This window comes from Lathamus discolor, chromosome 1, assembly GCF_037157495.1.
Source record: "Lathamus discolor isolate bLatDis1 chromosome 1, bLatDis1.hap1, whole genome shotgun sequence".
In the NCBI taxonomy this organism is placed as follows: Eukaryota; Metazoa; Chordata; class Aves; order Psittaciformes; family Psittacidae; genus Lathamus; species Lathamus discolor.
Genome location: NC_088884.1, coordinates 60,545,401 through 60,569,140, shown reverse-complemented (window position 1 = coordinate 60,569,140; position 23,740 = coordinate 60,545,401). Strand labels below are relative to the sequence as shown.

At 38.4% G+C, this 23,740-nt stretch overlaps 1 protein-coding gene across 4 annotated transcripts in view; it reads right to left on the bottom strand.

Moving 5' to 3' along the window:
• Positions 1-23,740, bottom strand: part of SCUBE1 (signal peptide, CUB domain and EGF like domain containing 1) — a 213,101-nt gene that overhangs the window by 176,118 nt on the left and 13,243 nt on the right. For all 4 annotated transcript variants that reach the window (XM_065673120.1, XM_065673131.1, XM_065673139.1 and 1 more), the window contains exon 3: positions 2,817-2,945. In XM_065673120.1, coding sequence (XP_065529192.1) covers positions 2,817-2,945 — 129 coding nt within the window. The remainder of the gene's footprint in view (positions 1-2,816; positions 2,946-23,740) is intronic.

Below are 23,740 nucleotides of genomic sequence, written 5' to 3'. Positions count from 1 at the left end.
CGATATAACAGTCTTATCAATTACAACTTGTTTCCTAGATGTCCTAAAGAACTATCAGTGAACTATCATGGGGTCCCATCCCTCGGCCTTCTATCTAAAACCATTAGACAAAGATTTCTAGTGATGTGTGACAAAATGCAGTCCAAGACACTGAGAGAGCAATTCAGGCATCTAAACATTGGAGTCAGATGCCATTTTAGATTCCTAATATTAAGTCTATCTAGCATCCATCTCACTCCAGCTCTACTCCTGTAGTTCTCCGGACTCAATGATCCTTACGGGTCCCTTTCAACTTGAGATATTCTATGATTCTATAACCTCAGAATCACATCTGCCAGCTCCAGCGTGTTCTCAGTGTCATGAGGCTCCTATGTGTGGGCAGTCAAATTGTCCCCTAAGAGTTCTTGCTCTGTGGCTCCCTGTGTGCTGACAAAATGGACCCAAAAGTAGTACCTGGAAGGCCAAAGGATGAGAGAGAAGTAGGAATAGTGTAGTCTGATATTGGGCCACCCCTACCAAGTCTTCTGTCCATGAACACACACATCCACAGTGCTATTTGAGAAGGAGGTTCAGGCAGGTTTTTCAAAACCGACCTGCCCTAAGTTTTATAGGCTCATCTACAAATCCCATGGAAATGACATAATTCTATACAAGATCCACTACAGCCTTACTTAACGTGAATACAAGTTTAATTTCAGCATGTTAATCAATTACAGGCCTTTTCTAGGAGGAGCATCAACTTGATACATAGAATATATGATACGGTATCTAACTCGGCAGTCTTCATTTTGACGGTTCTGTAAAATCCTCATAAAGGTTGGGGAAACAGAGTGAGGAGGGGGAAGGGATTAAAAAAAAAACACAGCAGCAGAATGCATTGAAAGGTGAAAAACATTGTCACTAAGCTTGTGAAGTATACTTTGTCTCCTTATAATCCATGAAAAATAAGTGGTCTCTAAAAGAGCAAGAACATGGGGAAATCAGTGGACTCATCAAAACTTTAATTCTTTCAATGTCTAATTTCCTCACGGGAAAACAAATACTTTGAATAAATTAAACAAGTTTTACATTCTGGGACAATTTTGCAAGAGGTTATGGAAATCCCAATTTAAACGTGCAAATATGAGATCTGTTTCTGATTTGAGATCTCACTGCATCCTCTTAAAAACTGCCAGCTGCATTTACATATTTCTGGTACCCTAAGTGAAAGAGAATGTAACTAGTCCAGACGGGAAAAGACTAGAAATGTCTCCCTTTTCAAAACTGATACTGTGCTAATGGGAACAAACAGGGTATCCCAGCAGTTAGTATAACTGATGTTATGAGAGTCAGCTCACAGTAGACTATGAATATGGGCAGACACGGATTGTACAAAACCTGAAAGATCTCTTGGCAAGCTTTGGATCAATAATTTCAACTGTAGCCACCTGCTTATATTATTATAGGCCTTTCCCCCTCCAAAAAAAAAGAAAAAAACCAAGTGGCTGAACAGTAATTAATGCAAAGAAAATTAGAGATTTGGCTATCTCTGTAGATCCAGCCTGCATGTTTCATGACCAGAGAGGAAAGTCACAGGGCACAGGGGGCCAAAAAAACCTCACAGATCTCCTTTATCTTCCTTTATCAGGTCGCTCCTTTTCCTGTTCATACTTGCTAACTTACTTTTCCCCACTACCATGGGAATCATCTGGAAAGAAAGTTGAAAATAGCAAGTCGTTTGTAACAATGTACATGCACTGTTATTTGAATTCCAAATAGTTGAACTATTTGAACTATTTGATTTGTGTCCTGTTTCATTAAGAGACATTTACGGACACTAGTACAAATAGTTTTTCTTTCTTTTTCAAATGAATGGCGGGCTGCTCTTTGTGTAAGAAATACCTCTTGCACAATTAATCTTTTGACCACCTCAGGCTGAGGCAAATAAATCTATTCAGTCTGTTCTGTAACAAACAAAATTTGAAGTTGAGTCAAAAGCCTGACAATGGTTCCATCTGAACAAACAGTACTCAATTTGAAAATGAACGCAGTAGGAAACACATCTACTGAAAGGCTAACCAAATCCTTGCTGAGAAATTCTAGTTCCATAGCTTCAAAGACTGAAGGCTTGTATTAGTGGACTTCATAATTTCTGGTTCACTACCTGATTTCTTGCCTTTTATTGCAAAGAATCTCAGTTTTTACCACAGTAAAGGTGCTGCATGTCACAGAAAAAAAAACCCACCAAAAACCCAAACCTCCCTCTCCACACAGTTTTATAAACATCACACTGAAATTGATTTGGGACTGTACCAAACACTGGTCATTGCGTTTGCATTGGGAATACTGAGAAAGATATTCCAAATATTCCTTCACTGCACTTGCACTTTTAGCATTCTGTAATTTATGTTCAAAGAGCACATACTAGAACTATGTTAACCTAAAAGAGAAAAAAAGGGAAGGGGCAGCTCTAAGGACATAACTGGAACTACAGAAGTTGGAAGAAACAGACAAAATATATTTAAGTGAACATGACAGATTACTTTCCTTAAAATAGAATCCCAAACATCCAGCACATCCTTACGGGGTGGGGAGCGGGGAGTGAAAGTTTAGCAATGTTAAAGATGGGCAAACTGATCTGAGTCAGCATTAAGAATGCCAATTTTAAGAGTCTAGTCTAAACCACACTAGAGTCAATGGATAGGTTTGAACTTACTCAGTGTGATCTGTATCACATTTTTACTGAAAACATACCAGACGACAAAATGCAGCAAGGGGGTGAGGCCTTCTTACCACAGCCATGAAATGAAAAACTCATGTCAACATTCACTACTTACCAAGACAGTTGTGGCCATCATGGGCTAACATGAACCCATCATAGCATGTACACCTGTAGTTGCCTGGAATGTTGATACACTCGTGGACACAACCCCCATTGTAGAAGTCATTTTCACACTCGTCAATATCTAAAACACAAGAGGAAGAAAAAGAAGCTTTTATAAAAAGAGAAAACTAAGAATACAGAAAAGTTTTTCCAAATGAGCATGGTCTTTGAATATATGCATATTCCTAAAATTTCTATATAATCGTATTGCATATTTAATCCAAAAGATGTCTCAGGGAATTACATCATGATCAGAGTGATAAATACATCAGGGTCATGTGACCAAAAAGCATCAAGCCAATGTATAGAAATCTCCTTCCCCAAATAATAGTGGTATCATCACATTAAGCAACGATATGTTGTCAAAAATTAAGAAGAAACACCTCTTTCGGATTATTTTTAATTTTAATATTTAAAATGTAGGTTTGAAGGTTAGCCTTTAAAATTTTCAAGCAGACGATAAGATAAACCTTTGACTTCGCTGTCACAGCTACTTGAAGTGTGCTATTAACATGGCATAAGAACAAAGTATGCCCTGATTAATAAAAAATTGTTTTCCCCTCAAAATAAACCCTATTTTCATTTTCTGTATTAATTCATGTACAGCAACAATAACAGCAGTAACAAGTCCAATGCTTTATTCTTAGAAGGTATGCTAGAATTATTTTTGTACATTGGCCTGTATGAAAGAGTACCATGAATTACGAGATGCATTTCACTTCAACTACGAACGACCCTATTATGATCTTCCCTCCTTCATACAAAACAAAATTCACTTCTTCACTCATTCTAGAAAGTGCAAACTTTCTTCTTTTTACAGACTGTATCTTGGCTTACACATGGAATGTCAGCATCACAGTCCCTGCTGTGAATGATTCAGTGGTGTGTATCAACCAACTCAAAATGCATTAATAATTATAGACAGCCTCACAGCTTGATAACTATCAGCTCTTTATCTGTGGTGTGCTAGAGCAAAAACCCCAGCTACTGTGCCTTAGACAGCACACGATAAAAGGAAAAGTAACCTTTTAAAAGATCACCTATTAGTACATCAGAGCTATCCTGGCAGCGCATTTCAAACATGCCTTCCATTGCAGAGGGAGTTGAAGTATTTCTGAACTAGGTTCATATTCATACAGCCTTTTTATTTTTTTACTTTTCCAGGAAAAGCTTTGCTATCTGGTATCATACCCAGATGCAATCTCAAGACAGCAAGGTAGTCTGGCAAAACTATATTCTTTGGAAAAGCCACTGAGACTCAGTCACTCAATGCTTTCAGTATTTTTGGCCCTTGGATGGAGTCAGGCTAGGTTTGTCCCTCCTTGCACAATCCCCTGATAAGACTGATCTCTCAGAGCAAGCACAGGTTCTCCCAAGTGTTTTTGCAACCCTTCCCCCTCAGGCTGGTCCCTCCCAAAAACTTACCTTGAACTCAGAATAGCCCAGGTCTCCATTCACCTCCCTCAAACAGCTCTGAAGCCCCCTTTCTACAATCTCCTCAGAAGCTTGAAATGGGAGCTACAAATTTATCTGCAACACTGACGAGGTTTTTTGTATTCAGCACCACAAAAATGCTGGAAATAAGCAGGAGAAAGGAACTTCCTAGCAAAAATACTACCTGTTGTTTGAGATAAATTTCCTAGTATTTCAGCCACTGCTCTATTTCAGAAAGTTCCCATCCTTTACTAATCCATTAGTTGTAAAAGTGCCAAGTCAGGGCAATCTGTTTTGTCAGGACAGATGTGCTCTAACTTATGGAGCACAGTATGACAACAAAAAGATATGGCTGTGATTTTTGCTGAAAACAATAAGCAGCAAATCCATTACAGTGTATTGGGCTCATTCTGAACACACTGCAGGGCAGTGCAAAGCCCCCAAGAAGTTTCCTCCTTTATTTACAGCCCAGTGTGCCTGGGTGCACACTGCCGAAGTGTTCCAGTAAGGTTTCCACTTAGCAGTTATTTGCAGCTTTCATAACCATTTATTAATTGTTCAGAAAATCCCTGTCATCTGCAGGTTACAGGGACAAAAATAGAGCTCTACAGAAACGCCACATTTAAACAGGCCACTCATAATCAAAAAGCATGTAACATGATTTTGATGTCAGATGCGCTGGGCATTCCCTCAGGACACTCAGGAAAAATGGTAACATCATTTTAAGATTTGTCCATAACTTTTATCCAGCACCAAGTTTCTTCACAACAGGGAATTCAGAAGAAACTGTTATCAGTTGTTATGTTACTCAGCACTGGCTGACCAATTCATTCCCTTTTTTCAATGAACCAAATAGGACTATCTGTTTAAATAAGCAATGTGAGAGCCTTCAAAAGGGACGAAAATCAAAGACACATGAAGCCTTTCTAATGTCTGCCTCTTATACTTGATTCTAAAAAGCTGTACTGTGATTAGCAGTTCAAGGTGCTGATGTAATACAGATACTTAAATTCCAGAAAAGGTAATCTAACAGATACATAAACCAGAAAAATGACAAAAGGAACAGATTCTTTTCATCTCTCTCAAGGAGTTCCAGTTACATTAAATTTTGCAAAAGGATTAGAAGATTACTTCTCCCTTTTGTATCCCAACAGCTGTACAAAACTAGGAGCTGAGTCAACCATTCTACCTGATTTTGACAGCTATGTTGTAGGGTTTTTTTGGTGCTTCTTTCCCCTCCAAAACCACACTGCTATTTAAGAAGACTTCGCCTGGCAGGAAGGCTGGAATTTCTATCTCCAGTATTGCTAATAAAACACCAAGTGATAAGACTGCTAAATTTAACACTTTATTTTTTAAAATAAAACCAAACAATCAAACCAAAAGCATACACAAAGGCTGCAATATCCAAATGTTGAACTGTTTTCAAACTCCAGCTGCATCAAGAGAAAAGCAGAATATGTGCCTGCAAACACTTGTGAACATTACCCCATCCTCTCTTTGCACATACCTGGAGGAGGACATTCTTTAAAGAACGCCTCCGTGAAAGTGCTGAACAACTATAATTTACAGGTAGAATATTACACCTGACATGGCAGGATATGGCTTCCTTAGTAAGCTTAATATACTGATAAAAGCAAACACATGAAACCTGCAGTCTTGCTCTTCATTTTATCTATTGTAAAACTCAAAATTTGCAGAGGCCAGCTGTGCTTATTCCCTTTTGGTTAGATCATATCCTACTATTTGTTTTTTCCTGTAATTGGTAGAATTGGGCTCTATCAAAATCAAACAGAACCAATCTTCTGACTCCAAACACCTCTAACTCAGAAAGACAACTCTTCCCACTCATTTTGTAGCTTCAACCATCCATAACATTTTTACTGTTCGATCACTTAAAATTGTCTTTCGCCATGAAAGAATTACCGTAACACAAGAAAGAAACAAGAAAAACAGAGAAATGCTGCCATCTGACCACAAAATTGCTGTGCCGTATGCTGGTGAATACACTGTCGAATTAGCAAGGTTTACCACAGGCTAGCTCTCAACAGGAAACCTAAATTTTTATCTATCCTGGAAAAATATTTACAAGTTTTCACTCCAGTAAAATCTGGCTGTGCAGACAGGCATATCTTGGGGTGTTTAGTCAAGAAAACACCTTAAAAAAAGTATTGCTATTTCCTCTCTAAGAGGAATTCAGTTCATAAGATATTACAATGGCAGCAATTACAGGAGCCCTGGAAAAAAAATGAAATGCATCACAATGATTAAGAAGGCGTAAGGCCATTTATAATAGTGACAGTCTGCCAGGAACCTATCTGGTCTTACTATGTTCAAATGAGACCACAGCTCCCAGCGCCAGACCTGGATGTATGCAACCACATCCCTTACCTGCTGGCAAGATAATTTTGACCACCTCTTTCTGGAACTGGTTTGGGAAATCTCAAAAATCCACTGCTTGTTTCAAAAGTCTTAAAGGAAAAAGTTATTGGGGGAATTAAAAAAAGAGATAAAAAGAAGCTTGCTTACTTGGGTGTACTAGTAACTGTACCGGTTCAGCTATTAGCCAAGGTGAAAGAAGCTTGGAAATCAAATCGTAATTCCTTACGGAAAGCAGAGGTGAATCTTTTGTTACAGCCTGGAAATAACTCTTTCAGCAGCCCGAAGGAACATAGCACTGCCATGTTTTGCTGTTGTCTTCCTCAATGAGCAGTAGTGTTACTTAAAGATTACATACTGTATGAGACTGCAATTATTATTTAAGCATCCAATAACTTTTTTAAAAACCTAGACACATATCCGGGAAAAAATCAAGCATTTGCTACCACATGGAAGTGCTGTTAGTTTACAATCACTATTTCAGTTATAGGAAAAGAATGTCAAATGTCTTAAGTGACCTAATTCTTTTTAGTCTGAGCGGACCTGTATCTACCTCATACATAACTGGGGCTGATTCTTCTTTCATTATCACAAGTAAGAATGACACTATCCCAGAGATTTGTTGCATTTGTATATTCTGCAACAAAGGTATGGCACTCTCATAAGTATCACAAGGGCACCCTGCAGAGATGCAGATGTTCTAGGAGCACATACAACCTGACTAAGAAATGTTCAAAATAAAACAATCTGTCTCTTCTGCTTCCAGTACCACAGCATTTCAGCTTTCTGTTTCAGCAGAGAAGACACATCAGCATGAAATAACTAACATCCAAAAGACAAACCAAACTGTAAAACAGGGTAAGGAAAATGCTAGTCCCCGTTCTGTCTAAACACTTTCAGCAGCAGAAACCGACTGCAGGCTAACCATCTTTTTCCAAGCACTAACAATCTTTGCTAGAAGGTGGCATAGACTATAAGCCAGGAAGGTACAAAATTTACCTCCAGCAAAATCCATTCCCACTCTTCATTATACCAGTTGCCATTCATGAAGTTCCTAAATGTTCCAAAATCATTACAACACATAAAACAAAATTTATTTGTCAACACAGCTACAGATCTTTATGGGGAAACTTACTGAAACCAAAGCAAACATCTGCATGGAGTTGATGAATTTTGGATGAGCGTCACTGCTAAACTGCCACAGAAGCCTTATGGATTTTAACATGCAAAAGGAAGAATGGCTGAGGCCTGAAAGTCAATGAGCCAAATTCAGCTTTTAGTGTTGAATTCCAAAGTTTTCTAGAGAATAAGGGGAAGTGTGCATTGGCACAACCTTTATCTTGGCATCTGCCAAGGCCACATATCCCAACATTTACAGTGCAGCAGAAAATGTTCAAAATAGGAGTAGGATTTGGTAAAATCTGTGGTAATTTTGAAGTATTTCTTGACTACTAATACAACGAAAAGATCTGGAATTAATTTACTGAACACAAATTTCAATTGACTTTGAAAGGAATAATTTATGTGCTTGGACATTTTAAAATAAATAGCCAAAGGAAGCTGTCTGCCCACATCAATTTCTTCTAATTCAGAGAACCACAAACAGAACTTAGCATAACGGTGTATTATGCAGATGTGAACTATTTCTTAAAAGAGATGGATCCATAAAGTAGCTAGAAAAATAAATATTAAAGCCTTTGTAATTGTATCTTGACAAACAAATCCACTTATTCATTCAGTATCTGAAAAAAAAATTATTTTGGCATTCATATTCATCTATTCATCTAGCTGCTTTAACCAAAATACTCCGAAGAGGCATTACAGAGACAGTTAGTACCATTGTCCTTATAAACTTGCCAGCAAAGAAACTGTTTTTACCTTCCTGCTCCATGAGAGGTTGCTGCCAGCTCCCTACAGAGGACAAAGCACACCTCTTGCAGAATTCTCTCAGTTGTCTTCTGCTAAAAAAAAAAGTCACACAACAGTTCTGCTATTGCAACATGTTGCCTGCTTATCCAGAACTGGTACGCAGTAAAAGACATTGTAAAATGCTGGAACACCTATTTCCATGTGTAGTATTTTGCACTTTTATGGCTTCCCTCTTGAAAGCTTTCAAAAATTTTTACTGATAGTTTACTGAGTTTTGGTCACTGTTCCTCCTAGGACTAATGCAATATCCTGATTTCTAAAGAAAAATACAGAAGAGCCCTACCCTAGGTTCAAAATCCTACATAATTAAGAATAGAGCTATAGTATGAACAGAGCTGTCTTCATCACTGTATAGTTTTATGCAACTTTGATGTCAGACGCTAGGGAAAGAAGTGGCCTTGTAATACCCAAAGGTAAATCCTACAAACTCCAAGAGGCATTTTTGCCACTGGCTTTATGGAGCCAGGAAGACAAGTTTCCTGGGTCTCACAATAAGGAGATACGCAAGACAAGATCAGCATTTCAATTTCTTGTTCCCACTTCCAATAGAACAAGCAGCAGTGAGGCATCAACACCATTACTTCTAAGGAAACAGGCAGAAACGAAGTAACATGCACACTGACAAGAACACAAACACAAGTCCTGCATCATAATCAGATCAGCATTTTATTCTTTTTAATTAATGGATGTGGGGACTGTGAAAGCCATTAAAATAAATAAAACCAATATGGGAATATTTATATATACTCTTTGGTAGATTCTACATCTAATGTACTTTCAGCAGTTATACACACACACATTGGATAACCTGAACCTAAGGCATTTGTATTTCTAATATCAAGTTGCACTTTGTTAAGAAGGGAACCAGCTCCAGATCTAAAGGCCAGAAAGAAACCCTCATGCACAGGTTGAAGACTGTTTTGGTTAAGTGCAGAGCAAATTTGCCAAAATCTCAGCTCTCTGGAATGCATTCAGCCCCAGCAAGAATAGTAAAATTATCAGATTCTCCAGAGGAATTTAGCATCAGCACATTTCCACATGTTCAAAATTATTTGAAGCCCACTCAGTTTTGCTATGAAAATTTTCAAGAGTTGACCCAGCTAGATGTGTAAAGAATCAGCTGAGAAAATGTCATCAGTTCCACTCAACCTCATCTGCTAAAATGCTGCTTCCCTCTGAGTTTTGTGATTGCAGAATCTGAGTCCAAATTTTGTGAAGAAAATATTGACATAAAGATTAATTCCATTTTTTTCCTACTCCAAATGAAACCCTGACCTTCACCTCAGAGTAAAGTCCATTTCTGAAAATCCTTTTCCATGAAAAGTTTTATCCCTTTTTCTATGAGAAAAAATCTATCATTTGATATACCTGTTTTTCCTAAGGTACTTTGGGTTTTGACTCATAAACATTAACACTTTTATTCTTTAGATGCTATGACCTTGGAAATGTTACAATTTAATGAATCAGAGGAACACACAGGGCAGCTTTTACAGCTTGCATGTCATCATGATGTTTTCAAGATGCCTGAGCCCAAGAAAACTGTAAAATTTGATAGGCATTAGGACAACTCTGGAAGCCAAGGTCAACGGTGAGCAGGCTGGCAACAGGGTAAAATCATAAAAAGCAGCCTGATGTTTCTTGGTGGAGAAAGGAAAAAAAGCAAGTATAACAGGTTGTTTAGCATTAAGAGTTTATTCAGTGCAAATTTCCCAAGAGCCCTTCCACTGTGGGTACTGCCCCCCCATTAACTCATTCACAAATAAAAAATAAAATTAAGTTTTACAGCTTCCGTCCAAGATGTCATAATCCCCTATTTTCCATTATTAAAACAGCAATAAAATGAAAATAACATGCCAACTTAGTGAAGATGATTTGGATGCAAACTATGATATTGTTGGGGTGTTTTTCTGGGAGCCATTTCATTCAGTTTCCAGAAAACATCAAGTACTCTGTAGCAGCTTTGTTTCCTTTTCTTCTGTGACAGCTGAGCACAAAGTTCATCATGCTATAATTTATACCTTGATACCATGCTTTATACTTATTTGAAAAAAGGAAAGGAGGTGTGTGTGGGGAAACGGAACACAAACCAAACTATGTAGAGGTATATCCAGCTGCTTAAACAGCAAATATGAAGTGTGAACAGATTCATATTTAGAACTGGCATTCCTAAAAATATTTATGATGCATTTAGAAGGGAAGTGAGGCATCATCCCACTTATCCCTGGCTGCAGAATGGGACTTCTTTACTTTCTATTTGTTTAATATCTTTCGTTTGACCACAATTATTACGTCCTAATTTTCAAGAAAGCAGAGAGACCTATTGCAGATGCTTATTTTGTCTTGTGTCTGAATTTCCTATTATTACACTGCTCACAACAAGCATGAATCAAATCTTTGAGTCACACAAAGTAAGGATGTCCTTGTAAGAGTCACCTTTGCTGCTTGGGGAAAAAAAAAAAAAAAAGACAAACTTTCACACACACCTGTTCCAGTTTCTCTTCAAGCTCAGAACAAAGAATTTCTTCTTAATGTCTAATCTGTATCTCTGTCAGTTTCAGTTTAAAGCCACTCCCCCCTGTCCTGTCACTACATGTCCTTGTAAAACATCCCTCTCCAGATTTCTTGTAGGTCCCATCCTTCTCTTCTCCAGGCTGAACAAGAGCAACTCTCTCACCCTGTCAAATCTAGACTCTGAAGACTCCCTTCCTTACATTTTTCCTAAATTCACCTTCCCATCCTCACCTCCCTGTCTGTTCTTTCCTGTTCATTTCCCTCCTTGCTTAAACTCCTAGTTCAAAGACTCAGAAGAGCATTTTTAATGTCTGGACATTGATACCTCAATCAAACTGATAACAGAAAAGAACCTAAATGTTTGATTCACTCTCTCAGGATGCCTGCAGTTCGAGGCAGACATCACTGCTTCATTGTTTATGCACTTTGGCAATGTACTTATCCCTGAAGTACAGGGGAATATAAGAATGTTTAAAAATATAAAAAAACCTACAAAAACGGAAAAGCTGAGATTCTGCATGAAGTTGGTGCAATTTTCCAGCCTCCTAAATACTCTCTATGGTTGTGAACACTCCAGGAGCAGGAATGGAGAGATGATCAAATAAATGACATGGAACACTCCTCATTTAGGACCTTACAGAGTTTTAGACTGCTTAATTGACAGTTCTTCCTATTGCCTTAACAACAGGTTTATAAAGCATTTTTTACCTAGAGTTCTTTTTGAGGGTCTACAATTTTGGAGCTGCAATCATTTATGGAAAAAAACTAAGCAGAATTCTTTCCCTGTGGAAGAGTATATTTTGTTTGTATGTGTGAATATTATCACTATGTGACACTTTCCATCTCAACCAGCACAATGGAAACTCTGGGACCATTGCAGTTTCGTTTATGGTTAATACAGTATTTTAAACCAAATAAAACCCAAATTACTGTTATCCTGCATTACACATCTTGAAGCCTTGATTAGAGTTTTTTGTGGTCTGACATTTTTCTCAATTGGTATTTAAACAGATTGGCAACAAGTTCTTTGAACTGCAAGTGAGATACCCAAATAAAGATGGATACCTGCAGAGCCCATAACAGTTTTAGAGCCTGTCTTTATTTAGTAGCTGCCATGCCCGGCAAGCTCAAGCAGAGAGATTTCCTGTTCACAAGCTGTTATGAATGTGAAACATGACATTTGACAGCATTTTTCCCACCACTTCTAAATCACAGCTATTTTTACCACAATTCCCTCTTTTAATTTAATGGGAAATGTTTGATTCCACATCTGATCTTGTGAGTTCTTGAAGATCTAATGGGAGAATATTTCTGTGTGCCTTACGGCCACAACTGGCACTCATACATCCTGATGATCATCATTTCAGTTAGTCATGGTAGAAGATTATTCCTAGATCTTTAAAATGAAATAATGCATCTAGAAATTTTGAGGGAGAGGTTTAAGACAGTGAAAACAGATCACTGATACAGACACCATTCACATACTTTTTTTCCCAACCTGCATAGGTATCTCCCTCATTCTCAGATTGTGTACTTCCAACCTTCCTTTGCATTTAAGTTTTTAAACTTCTGTCCATTGACAAAACAATCCCAAGCTTCAATTATGAAATAAATTTCCTTATTACCTGTCAGTGGATGAATATTAACTTATTTTCTGTAGCCCTTCAAGTGGGAGAACAGAAGGTGTCTATTCCTTCTTGCTCATTTCAGAACATATCAGTGGCATGAACGCGGGATCACATACTGTAAAAAGGAAGATTTCTTAATATCATACAGCACATACTTCATTAGTCCCTGGCAGACTAATACTGCTGTAGTTTCAGGCTGAGACAGTTAAGGCCACAAGCAGTATGAGAGGCTCTACAGCAGCAGTTTTCGTCCTTCTTGGATATGAGAAACTGCTATGTTTTCCAGCAGAGGTGCAAATCCCTGTATTGCAAATCTATGTCTTCTGACAGCAGGCTTACATTTTCAAACTATTTTTGCCACATGTGCTTTATCAGTATTCCTTGGGTTACTGCAGACTCCTGGCTGAGAACTGCTCTGCTGTGCTGGTTAATCACTTGGGAAATATAATTTATATCACGTAGGATTTGTAAAATGTAGAGCTTCCTGTCATCCTGCATTATTTGGTCAAACTCCCGACTTTGTATGGAACACATATCAGACATTAATTTAACCAGCCTACAGAAACTCCCTGTGAATGTTATATAATCTATCTATGAGCAGAGCAACTCTGTATTATGTATGCTATTGTGCACTGCCATGAGAGAATCATTGCGTATACTCAAAAGGCCTGTTCAGGGCTGCTTTTCATTTCAACATTTACTGAAGTCATGTGGCTCCTTCTAAACATGATACATGGGGATCCATGGATTTGTCTCTACTGGCAATGCCAGACCTAATAGTTACGAAGCACAAGAAACCAACTGTGCTATTATTTTGTCACCTGTTCCCCAAATGCAGGCAAATTCATACAGTTCCCCAATAACATTCTTTATGAAGAGAAGGCCTCCTGGCATTTTGGTTTGCAGCGAACAGCAAAGAGCAGCCTATAAGGGCTGATACTTTAAGTCATTCACAAGTATGGAGACTACAGCTCCTCACCTAATAAACAGCAGCTGACGGAAGGATAACTTGGATCATCAAAGCACAGATCTATCTGTCTGCTTCAGAATCATTACATTTATTTTTGCTGTAAACAGCTTTTCCAACTACAGAAGTGTTTACCTGGACTAGGAAGCTCCACGTGATGGTACAGCAGCAAAAACACACATAGAATGTACTGAAAAATCAAAGAGAAACCCCCTGTCCTACTGATACAAACTGACAATTCTAAAATTTTATTCACAAAGAATGTTCATCAGTTATGATGTACGCTCTTCTTAGCCTTCCAAAAAGCCACACAGAAATTGGGAGCTCTATTTATCACCAAAGACAAATAATAATAGAGCAAACGTGAAAACCAGTGGGGTTTGGCCTGTGGATGTGCAACTGTCCAGCAGAAACATAGATCTACAGATGGCAAACACCAGCATGCCACCCATCATTACATTTTATACTCCAAAACATTGCCTGGAGTCTTTGGCCACTAGAGAAGTAAACAAGAGTAGGGGCTCTCTGAAGAGGAACTAAAGAAGTTACACACACCTCTGCCTGGCACACAGGGGTAAAGGTTTGATGAGGCCAGGGCAGGATGTACAAAACACCTATTTCATAGTTAAGAAAATAAAGAAAAAGTGGTAAGAATGAAATTTAAAATTCAAACATTAAAAACACCACTGCTGTCCTGTGAATCATCAAATACTTTCAATTAAAAACTGTGCTCACACCTGATGATTGGACAAGAAAGAGCAAATAGATGCAATCTTGGATTTGCCAAGAAATTAGATATTTCTGCTCCAGTGTTTAAATATCGTATACTAGAAAGCACACAAAGCTTCCAACACCCTTAATGCTATTCAGTGAAAAAAGAATGAAATTGCAGATATGGAAAATGTAACATGGCCATTTGGTGAAATCTGAAGAGAGCTCATATTCATAGCCTGGAAGTTTTCCTTTGGTAATTTTATGTAATTGTATCTGTTTGTTATGTTTGGGAAAACATTAGGTAGAAAGAACCAAAGAATGCCTACAACTTCTGTGCAGTATTCAAATAATAATATTCATCTGACAGAATTTACAACAGAAAGCCAGTCTAATTGTACCACCCTCCTCCCCACTAGTAAAGGGATAAAAGTGGGTAAGTTTATATAAATATTTGTTTAGTCCTGTAGAGTCGTTCCCAATATTCTCATTTAGATAATTTCTCATGAGATGCCTTTTGCAGCAATACTATTTCATTATGCACAGTTAAGCAAAATGCAGCAATCTCTTGACTAAAGATTTCATAAACAGGTGTTCAGGGTTTTTTCTTTTCTTCTCTTTTAATTGGATAGTACATCCAATATAAAACTAGACGTAAGAGATAATGTTCATGATGACTTTTCCATTCTTACCCTTCCTCCTTCCCATCTTTCTAGACAAACCCTTTTGTAAGGCTATATTTTGTATATATGCATAGTATTTCCAAGAGACATGAAACAAGTCCAGGAGAAAACACAATACAACGTTCTTGGTTATCCACTGAATACAGGACACCAAGGCCTGACAACTTATCTCACTCATAATTAATACAGAACTTCACCCTCAGCATAAGGCTCAAACCAAAATGACAGGGTTCTGGGTGTTTATCCAAGGCACCTGATTTAACAACGTAACCATCTGAAGTTACACTAAACATCCAGGTAAGCTTTTCAAAGTACCTATTCATTTTTCGCAACTGACTTGAGACTCTCCTTACTGAAGTCTCATTTTCAGGTGTCATGGTTTAAGCCCAGCCAGTGCCTCAGCACCACACAGCCGCTCGCTCACCCCTGGCTTCTCCCCTTTCTGAGGTGGGATGGGGAGAAACAAAAGTATGTAAAACCCATTTTGGGTTGAGAAAAGAACAGTTTAATAACTAAAGTAATATAGTGATAATAATATAAATAATACCAAGAATAATAATAGGAAACAACAAGAGAAGAAATGCAAGCTCAGTAAACACAACTGCTGCACAATACAATTGCTCACCACCCACTGACCAATACCCAGCCTGACCCAAGCAGCAACTGGTCCCTTCTGGGTGACTCCCCCCAGTTTATATACCTGGCATGACATGCTGTGGCATGGAATACCCCTTTGGCTAGTTGGGGTCAAGTGTCCTGTCTCTACTTCCTCCTGGCTGCTTGTGTCCTTCCTCACTGGCAGAGCATGAAAGACCGAAAAGCCCTTTATCAGGTAAGTGCTACTGAGCAACAACTAAAACACCGGTGTGTTACCAGCACTGTTCTCAGACTGAAGCCAAAACACAGCAGTGCACCAGCTACTAGGAAGGTAAATAACTGTTACAGCTGAAACCAGGACATCAGGAAAGCAGAAAGGGGAGCCATTCTGAAGATGTTAGCTGCCAAGTCAGAAATTAATGTCTGGTTTTGTAGAGTTTGGCCAAGTAGAGAAATATGATGTAACACTCATGGTAAACAACAGTTGATGGGAGGCTGAAAAGAGGCAGGTGAATACAATCAAATATTCCTGCACAATTCCTTTACAGTCAGTATACTGAGCATGGCTAATCACTTACCTACCAGCTGTGAGTTTTGCCAAACACCTGCACAAACATACTCATTTTCCATTTCTATTCTGAAGACACCATTAAACACAGTAATTTGTATAAAACTTCCAGTTCAAGAAGTCTCTAAATCTCTTATATTTGTAGCATAAAAAAATAATCTACCCTAAGCAATCACTGATGGCCACTGTCAGAGACGGCACATCAAGCTAGACAGACCTTCAGTCAGCCTGGCCAGTTTGCACACGAATATGTCAGTATGTAGGATAGGCAGGGATCAGAGTTTGAACCCATTGTAAAGAGCCCCAGGTTTACCTTCCTGTAACGGGTATAATTTAACAACCTTTGTATACTCCATCAGCACAGAACATAAAACAAACTGGATGCTGGGGAGGGACTCTTCATCAGGGACTGTAGTGACAGGACAAGGGGTAACGAGTTAAAACTTAAACAGGGGAAGTTTAGATTGGATATGAGGAAATTCTTTCCTGTTAGGGTGGTGAGGCACTGGAATTGGTTGCCCAGAGAGGCTGTGAGTGCTCCATCCCTGGCGGTGTTCAAGGCCAGGTTGGATGAAGCCTTGTGTGGGATGGTTTAGTGTGAGGCGTCCCTGTCCATGGCAGGGGGGTTGGAACTAGATGATCTTGAGGTCCTTTCCAACCCTAACTGTTCTATGATTCTATGATTCTATGAATAAGGAGATATTTTTAAAAATGCTTAAGGGGTATTCCAAAGATCTGATAACTAAGCAAATGATACTTCAATCAAGAAGATCTGTCCAACTCCATAACTGGCACAAGTGACTTTTCACAGAAGTTACTTCTAAGTGCATGTAAAGGTCTAGCAGGCTTAGTGTAAATGACTCTTAATTTCAGTTTAGTTTATGCAAGCTGGAAACTCAGCTACTGGAATTAAAAGCAATGCAAGTTAAACAAATGTATGATCACATGGCCTAGCAGGGCTTCCTGAGTAGGATGCATCAAGAAAAATCTTAAAGCTGCGTTCTAAGATAACACAATTTAAAAGTCAGCTTTTTTCCTAAAATGAAGTTCTGGACACTCGTTTTGTTTAGGTTTTTTAGTTTGGTTTGGGTTTTTTTTTTTTTTGTGTTGTTTGGTCGTTTTTTTTAATTATATGTCAGTGCTAAAGAGGTGGGGCCTATTTTAAATTAAAGAATACAAATGTAAAGCTGAGACTGGAAGGATGAATTTCCTAATGACCAAATGATATCCCCTGTCCTGGTTAAATTCAAAGCACAATTAAACACAGAATATCTTCCATTAATTTCAATAAACTTTGACGGCATAGCTGCAGGCTCTTTGGCCCAGATACACCTCATCCAACTTTATATACCTACACTGTAGATGTCCACATGTGTGTTAGAACTGTTATTTTCAGGACATGTTTGATCTATTTTTGTCTCCATTAATACAAGGCAGACTGCACCAAGGAAATTCCTGTTTCTCTCCATCAGCTACATATGGAAAGCAAGGCAAACATCTTAGGTTTATTGAACCGTACTACTGAAATCCAAATTTGGACAGATGAAGTCCACCCCTTCTCCTCTTCAGATACCTCTGAAATGAACAGAAACTCTCTGAGTATACCAAATAGCCAGGGCCTCCCGCCCAAAGTAAGTCGTACAGAAGTTAGGCCTCAGGAAGGAGTGTAATGTAAAGCCCATAACCAACTGTCTGAACACAGTTTAAATGTTAAACTGAATGACAGGATGTATTATTAATGGTTGTAAGCGACTGGCAAGCGTTCACTTGAGGATAGGAAGCTAATGTTTGGATTGATTCACATGTTAATTTTGTAACTCATGACCCCAGAAAACTTTAAAAACAAATGGCAGCAACATGTTTTCAAATTACCACAGGAAAAGTAAAGTAATCCCACCCCCACACCAGTCAAACAATTTTACAGCCAGCAGAAGGCACAAAACCACATGGAGGAGATATTTTTAATTAAGTGCAATAGAAGGAGAATAACGGTTACTCATATTCAGTCCAAACAATTATTATCAAAAGTGCCTTATCATTTTAAAAGAAGCAATTTAAGAAAGGCTTACTGTTTTAACCATAAGCTGTTTCTGATTATAAAGTAGAGCTTTCAATTAAGATTAGTAAGGCCCAATTCAAGCTATAATTTGGTTCCTTTACTTAGCAAATGTCTATTAAAACTGAGCAATTAAGGTTAAATGGGTTGAAGCACTTAAGCACTCCCTCCTGCTTTAAGTACTATTACAGAAAAGGCTATGTGAGTGACTAATTCAGACCAGAAGACATGTATTTCCTTTAAGTTTTATACTTCCTTGTTGATCATAAAGTTTACTAAAGAAGAATCCATTGGGAAACTAGATTTTCAGTGGACTATGACATTGTTATATGTTTGCAAGCTACAGCTTATTGTGCATAATTTAAAAAACAAAACAAAGTACAAATTCTATAATTTTATAAATATAGTATAAGGTTTGCTCCTGTTATGGCTCTTCACCCTTAATTGTATATAGCTCAATAACAAAAATATGCAATAAACTTCCCAACAGCATATTTTTCCCATTGGCTAGTTGGATTCATACTTGGCATAATGGTCTTACTGTGTGTGTACTTCTGACAGGTAAAGAAAGAAGTATACTACGATCTGTATTACTTACATAAACCATCTTTCAAAGCATTCTCACCTTCCCTTCTGTTTCCCATTTTCACAGCTTCCTCAAAGACTGAAATTCTGAATGCTTGGTCTCACCTTTGAGATCAAGTTATTTTAGCAAGTTCAAGCAAAATCAGCTGAGCAAGCCTGAGGACTGTATGACTGAGGGCATTACACATAAACAGACATACCCCTTCCCAGCTGGGCAGAGCCCTTCACCCAACAGGGCCCTCTGTTAATACACCCAAACAGCAAACCTCTCATACGTTTTCTGGATTCCTTAGGACTCCCTCACAAGCACACAAATCTTGCCTATATAAATCAAATAACGTGATCAAGACACTAGGCTACCCTTTTCATTAGGCACAAGACCTACAGAATACGCAGTGTACAAAGAGGACTTCACAATTACAAACGGTGGGACTTTTCCTCAATGAATGGCAACATTATCAAAAACACACCAGTCCTTCTGGAAAGCATCCTTTTCATGCCTCCATCCCTTGAAGCCATCCTCTTGCTTACTCAGGCAATTATATAACACAGTCCTACTCAGGATAAGGACTGATATTTTCTTCCCATTGCGGACTAGGCTACAGCAATTGCCTCTTACCTTCCATACAGATTGCCAAAATACCTGTCTTAAAAATATCTAAAAGACGCCACCAGTGCTTAATCATAACATCAAAATGGTAATGACTAAAAGCATTCCAGGATAAGCAGTACAGGAACATACTGTAGTAGCTCTGTTCTACTCAAGATACAGGCTGACATGCACATTTTCAAGTTCGAACTCAACAAGATACTCAAAGATATTATGATACACTATAACAAAGGTTTTCTGAAGGACTGTGGACACACACACAGGTATTCATATATACATATGCATTCACCTTGTGCAACGAATCCAGTGAAAGCACTCAGAAATGTACATTGGGAACTCTGGTATTAAAGTAAATTATACCAATGAGCTGTTTTAGAGAACGGATACAATTGCTGATCCTATCCTGAACTGATTTGTGTGTATTCTCTATTCAGAATAAATGCTAAAGCTTTTGTTGGTTTGTTTTTTTTTTTCACAAGACCACTTGTGATGCAGTTAAAAGATTTTTTATTTTTTTCTTTTCATAATGTAGTTCTCACATTTTCCTCAAGGAAAAGAATGTTAAAAAGATCTCAAAATAAAACAGTGAAAGGATGGAAAGTGCCAGAAGCATGAAGAAATCCTTTTTATATAGGTTTAGAAGTGACTGTTAACATAAAACTTCAGTGACAACACCTTGGATTTTATACATACCACAAAAAAAAAGTTGTTTCCTAGTCAATTGGAATGGTTAATCATACTATAAACTATTTGAAGGGGTTATTTTCATTCTTAAAGCTTTTCAGAGAACTGTAATAGAAAGTTCTTCCATTCTGAAGCCATAATCTTCTTAAATGTAAAACTGTTTACATACAGAATAAGCTACTTCCATTTTCACATAATGAAACAGTGTATACCTAATGAAACAGACTATACCCAACCAAATCATTTTAGTCTTCAGGTTTTTATTTTGGCAAATCAGGAAAACAGGATGAGGTTCCCTATTCCTGCCTTTTACTTACTCCCTGGCTCACTCTTAGGAGTCAGAACAGTCACAGGTCAGAGCAATTCTGTCAACTCTCCTTCCCTCATTTATTCCATGCACTCTGAATACATCTACACCCTCCAGTCTTGAACAGAGGTAAATTCGCTTTCCTAGGAGTTCAAGCCAGAGGGCTCCACTTGTGTCAGCCCTCTAGTAGCCAAATAGTTCACAGTTAGTCTCCCTAGTGAAGCAGCCTCGTGGCTGTGGGTCAGTCTGCAACACAGGCCAAACAAGACTGTCTGTCCTCACTATACCCATGCACACAAAGCCACTATGAGAGCCTCTGGGAAAATACTCTTGCAGTTAGAAGGAGCAATCAGTTCAGAGCACCTGCCTTCCCAGTGTGTGGTATAGTAAGGCCACTATTAAGGATCAGATGAACTGTATCGCTGTGCAAGCAGTGACTGGGCTAGTTTAAGAGAAAAGTGTCATGTGGAGGGAAGGATGTGGAAAGAGCAACTTTGATCATATTTGTCTTTAGAAAGGTTGGAATGCACCAGAAAAATTGAAACTTCTAAATAAAGTCAGATCTCAGTGCTTTGTAGTTAGATAAAATACAGACATTTCTCCAAGCCATAGTTCTAATGAATCCTTTCCCAAGAAATTTTAGCAAACATAAAAATGCAAGAAGAATAAAGACACAACTCTACTCAATAAAGACACTAACATCTCTAGAGGTATAAATTCAGGTAAAAAAATTCCTCCTACACTCACGACGCCAAACAATTTAGATATGCATTACCTACACTCCCCATTCAGCAAAGGAGCTACCCACTTACTTCAATAACTTTTGCACTGGAACAGGAAGACAACTTCCATATTTTTTTTTCCTATACTTTGGTCACTGAAGGAAGAGCTGTCATCTTCTACAGCTCCAGAGAAGAAGCTTCATAAAGTAAAATAAGAGAGTATCTTCAATTTAATAAAGCACTTAAACAGAATTACTTTAAAGGGTAACAGCTTCTTAAGATTCAGCACATGCTCAGGTACTTTGATGATTCAAGGCATTTGAACAAAACTCTTGAAAATATAATGTAAGTGTATTCCTTTTGCTGAGCATCTTAAATGTGTAGAAAAGTCCTGAAATTTCTAGGGGGTCAGACCCTATCTTCAGTTTCTTATAACTCCGCCAAACATTTATGTATGGGCTAGAATTTTTCATGCAAGGTATCTGCTTTAAAACAGGGTTTTGGTTGGTTGTTTTTTTTTTTTTTTTCCCAGCTGAAATTTAAAACGAATACATACATACTAAAGCCAACAATGAAAAAAAAACCCCAGAATTTTTTTTTTTTCCTAAACTGATTATACTGAAAATTCACCATTTTGCTATGTTAAAAAAAAATCTCCCCCAAATACTTGGACAGATTTAACACTCTCAGATTTTGATTCCTGTAAGGGTGCAGGGAGTTACCTTTTGTAGATTTCTTGGGACAGAAAGAGCTGGCTCAGAAACAGCTGAGCACTCACCAAACAGAAAACAGCCAATAAAAAAATATCATTAAGAGAAAAAAAATACAACAAAACACAAAACCACAATCAAATAAATTCACAAGCTCAGCAGGCATCTGTTGAAATTTAGGTAGCTAAAGTTTCCAAAATGTTCTTCTTGGTTGGTGTTTTTACAGCCCTAGGCTGTGGTTTCACAACACAGTATCTCCAGAAACTAAACCACGTTACGAAATATATTCACCTTGCCCACTACCACCTTCTCCTGTCATGTTTCAGCCTCTGTATCCCCGTTCATTGCCTTTCCATTGTAGAACAGCTTATAGGGCCATGCTGTAATCCACTGTTTTTTCTTCCACTTTTGGGGGGATTTATTCCAGTGATATTCTTCACAGTATAGCCTCACATCAAGTGCCCGTGCGCAAAAAACCCAGCATGATCAAGCAAACAGCAACTTCCTAAATCAGTGCTCTGAGAGAGTATCATGCTTTTTCAGCCAGACTCTACACACATTATTTCTACAACTTCCTGCCATACGTCCTCCATTCAAAGGCTACCTGAAGCTTGGTCAAACTTGCCCTGCAGTTAGTTGCACAGGTATCCTGGTCTAGAACAGCATTTGACTAGTACTATGGGTACAGAAACTATATGCATCATCCTCTTCCACAGGTATGGAGACTGTACCCACCATCCGTCATTCCCATTACCATCACAGTGTCCTAACAGCATCACAGTGAATGCTTCCTGCCTCAAATGCAGAGCAGACAAAAGCCACCTTAGTGGAGTTTATTTAGCAAGGCTTAGGGAAGTAGCAGATCACATTCCTCAACTCCTCTGCCAACAGCCAACCAGAGGCTCCCTGACCACATAATGGATCACCTCACATTTAGCCTCAGAACACACAATGCGTAGAATGTTCATCTGCACACACATGAATACAGTCCCCATAATCAAATGGAAGCTAACAAATAATAGCAAAGAGCCATGCAAAGATGTCTTTCCAGCCAGACACCCGAGGAAAGAGCCATGGCTCTGCAGCAGTGGGAACAGCGGGAATGTGCTGAGGGACAGCTGAACTCTGAACTGGTGGTGGGTGCCAGGAAACAGGTAGGGAAAAAGGAAGGAAAAGGGACAACTGAGATGTAGTAGGAGCTGTTCTGATTTGAAAACAGAAGTCAAGGAAGGTAAAAGGGTCCTCAGAGCTTGCACCAGTCCCAGAGGTCTTGCTGTGCGACACTGGCTCTCAGAATAATACAGCTGTAACTGCAATAAGCCACTGAGAGAGGACAAGGGAAGAAAAAAAATGAATAAAATAAAACAGAAGCTGGTGAAAATATACTAGGAGATGACAAAAGAAAGAGAAGTAGAATTTGCTGTAGGGAAATGACAACGTTTAGAGACAGCTGACTAACAGAACATACAAGACAACATCATGAAGACTGCAAGGAAAGATGCACCAGAAGTAAAGGTGACAGATGGGAAAATGAGGAAAACCAGATAGTGTCTGTCAGATGTAGAAAGAATGAAGGCAAAAGAAGAACAGACTCTTACATATTGAGCTTAGTATATTCTATTTGTGCTCCTTTTTTAATTACAATTTATTTTATTAGAATTTTCCTGTCAGATAATTTACACTGTATATTTTGTGGAAAGAAGTTCCTTCTAAATACCAAGTTTACATCACCACAAGAGGCCACCCTGGGTTCTGCAGCTTAGTAACTGCTAAGACTGGTGAAATTTTATATATAT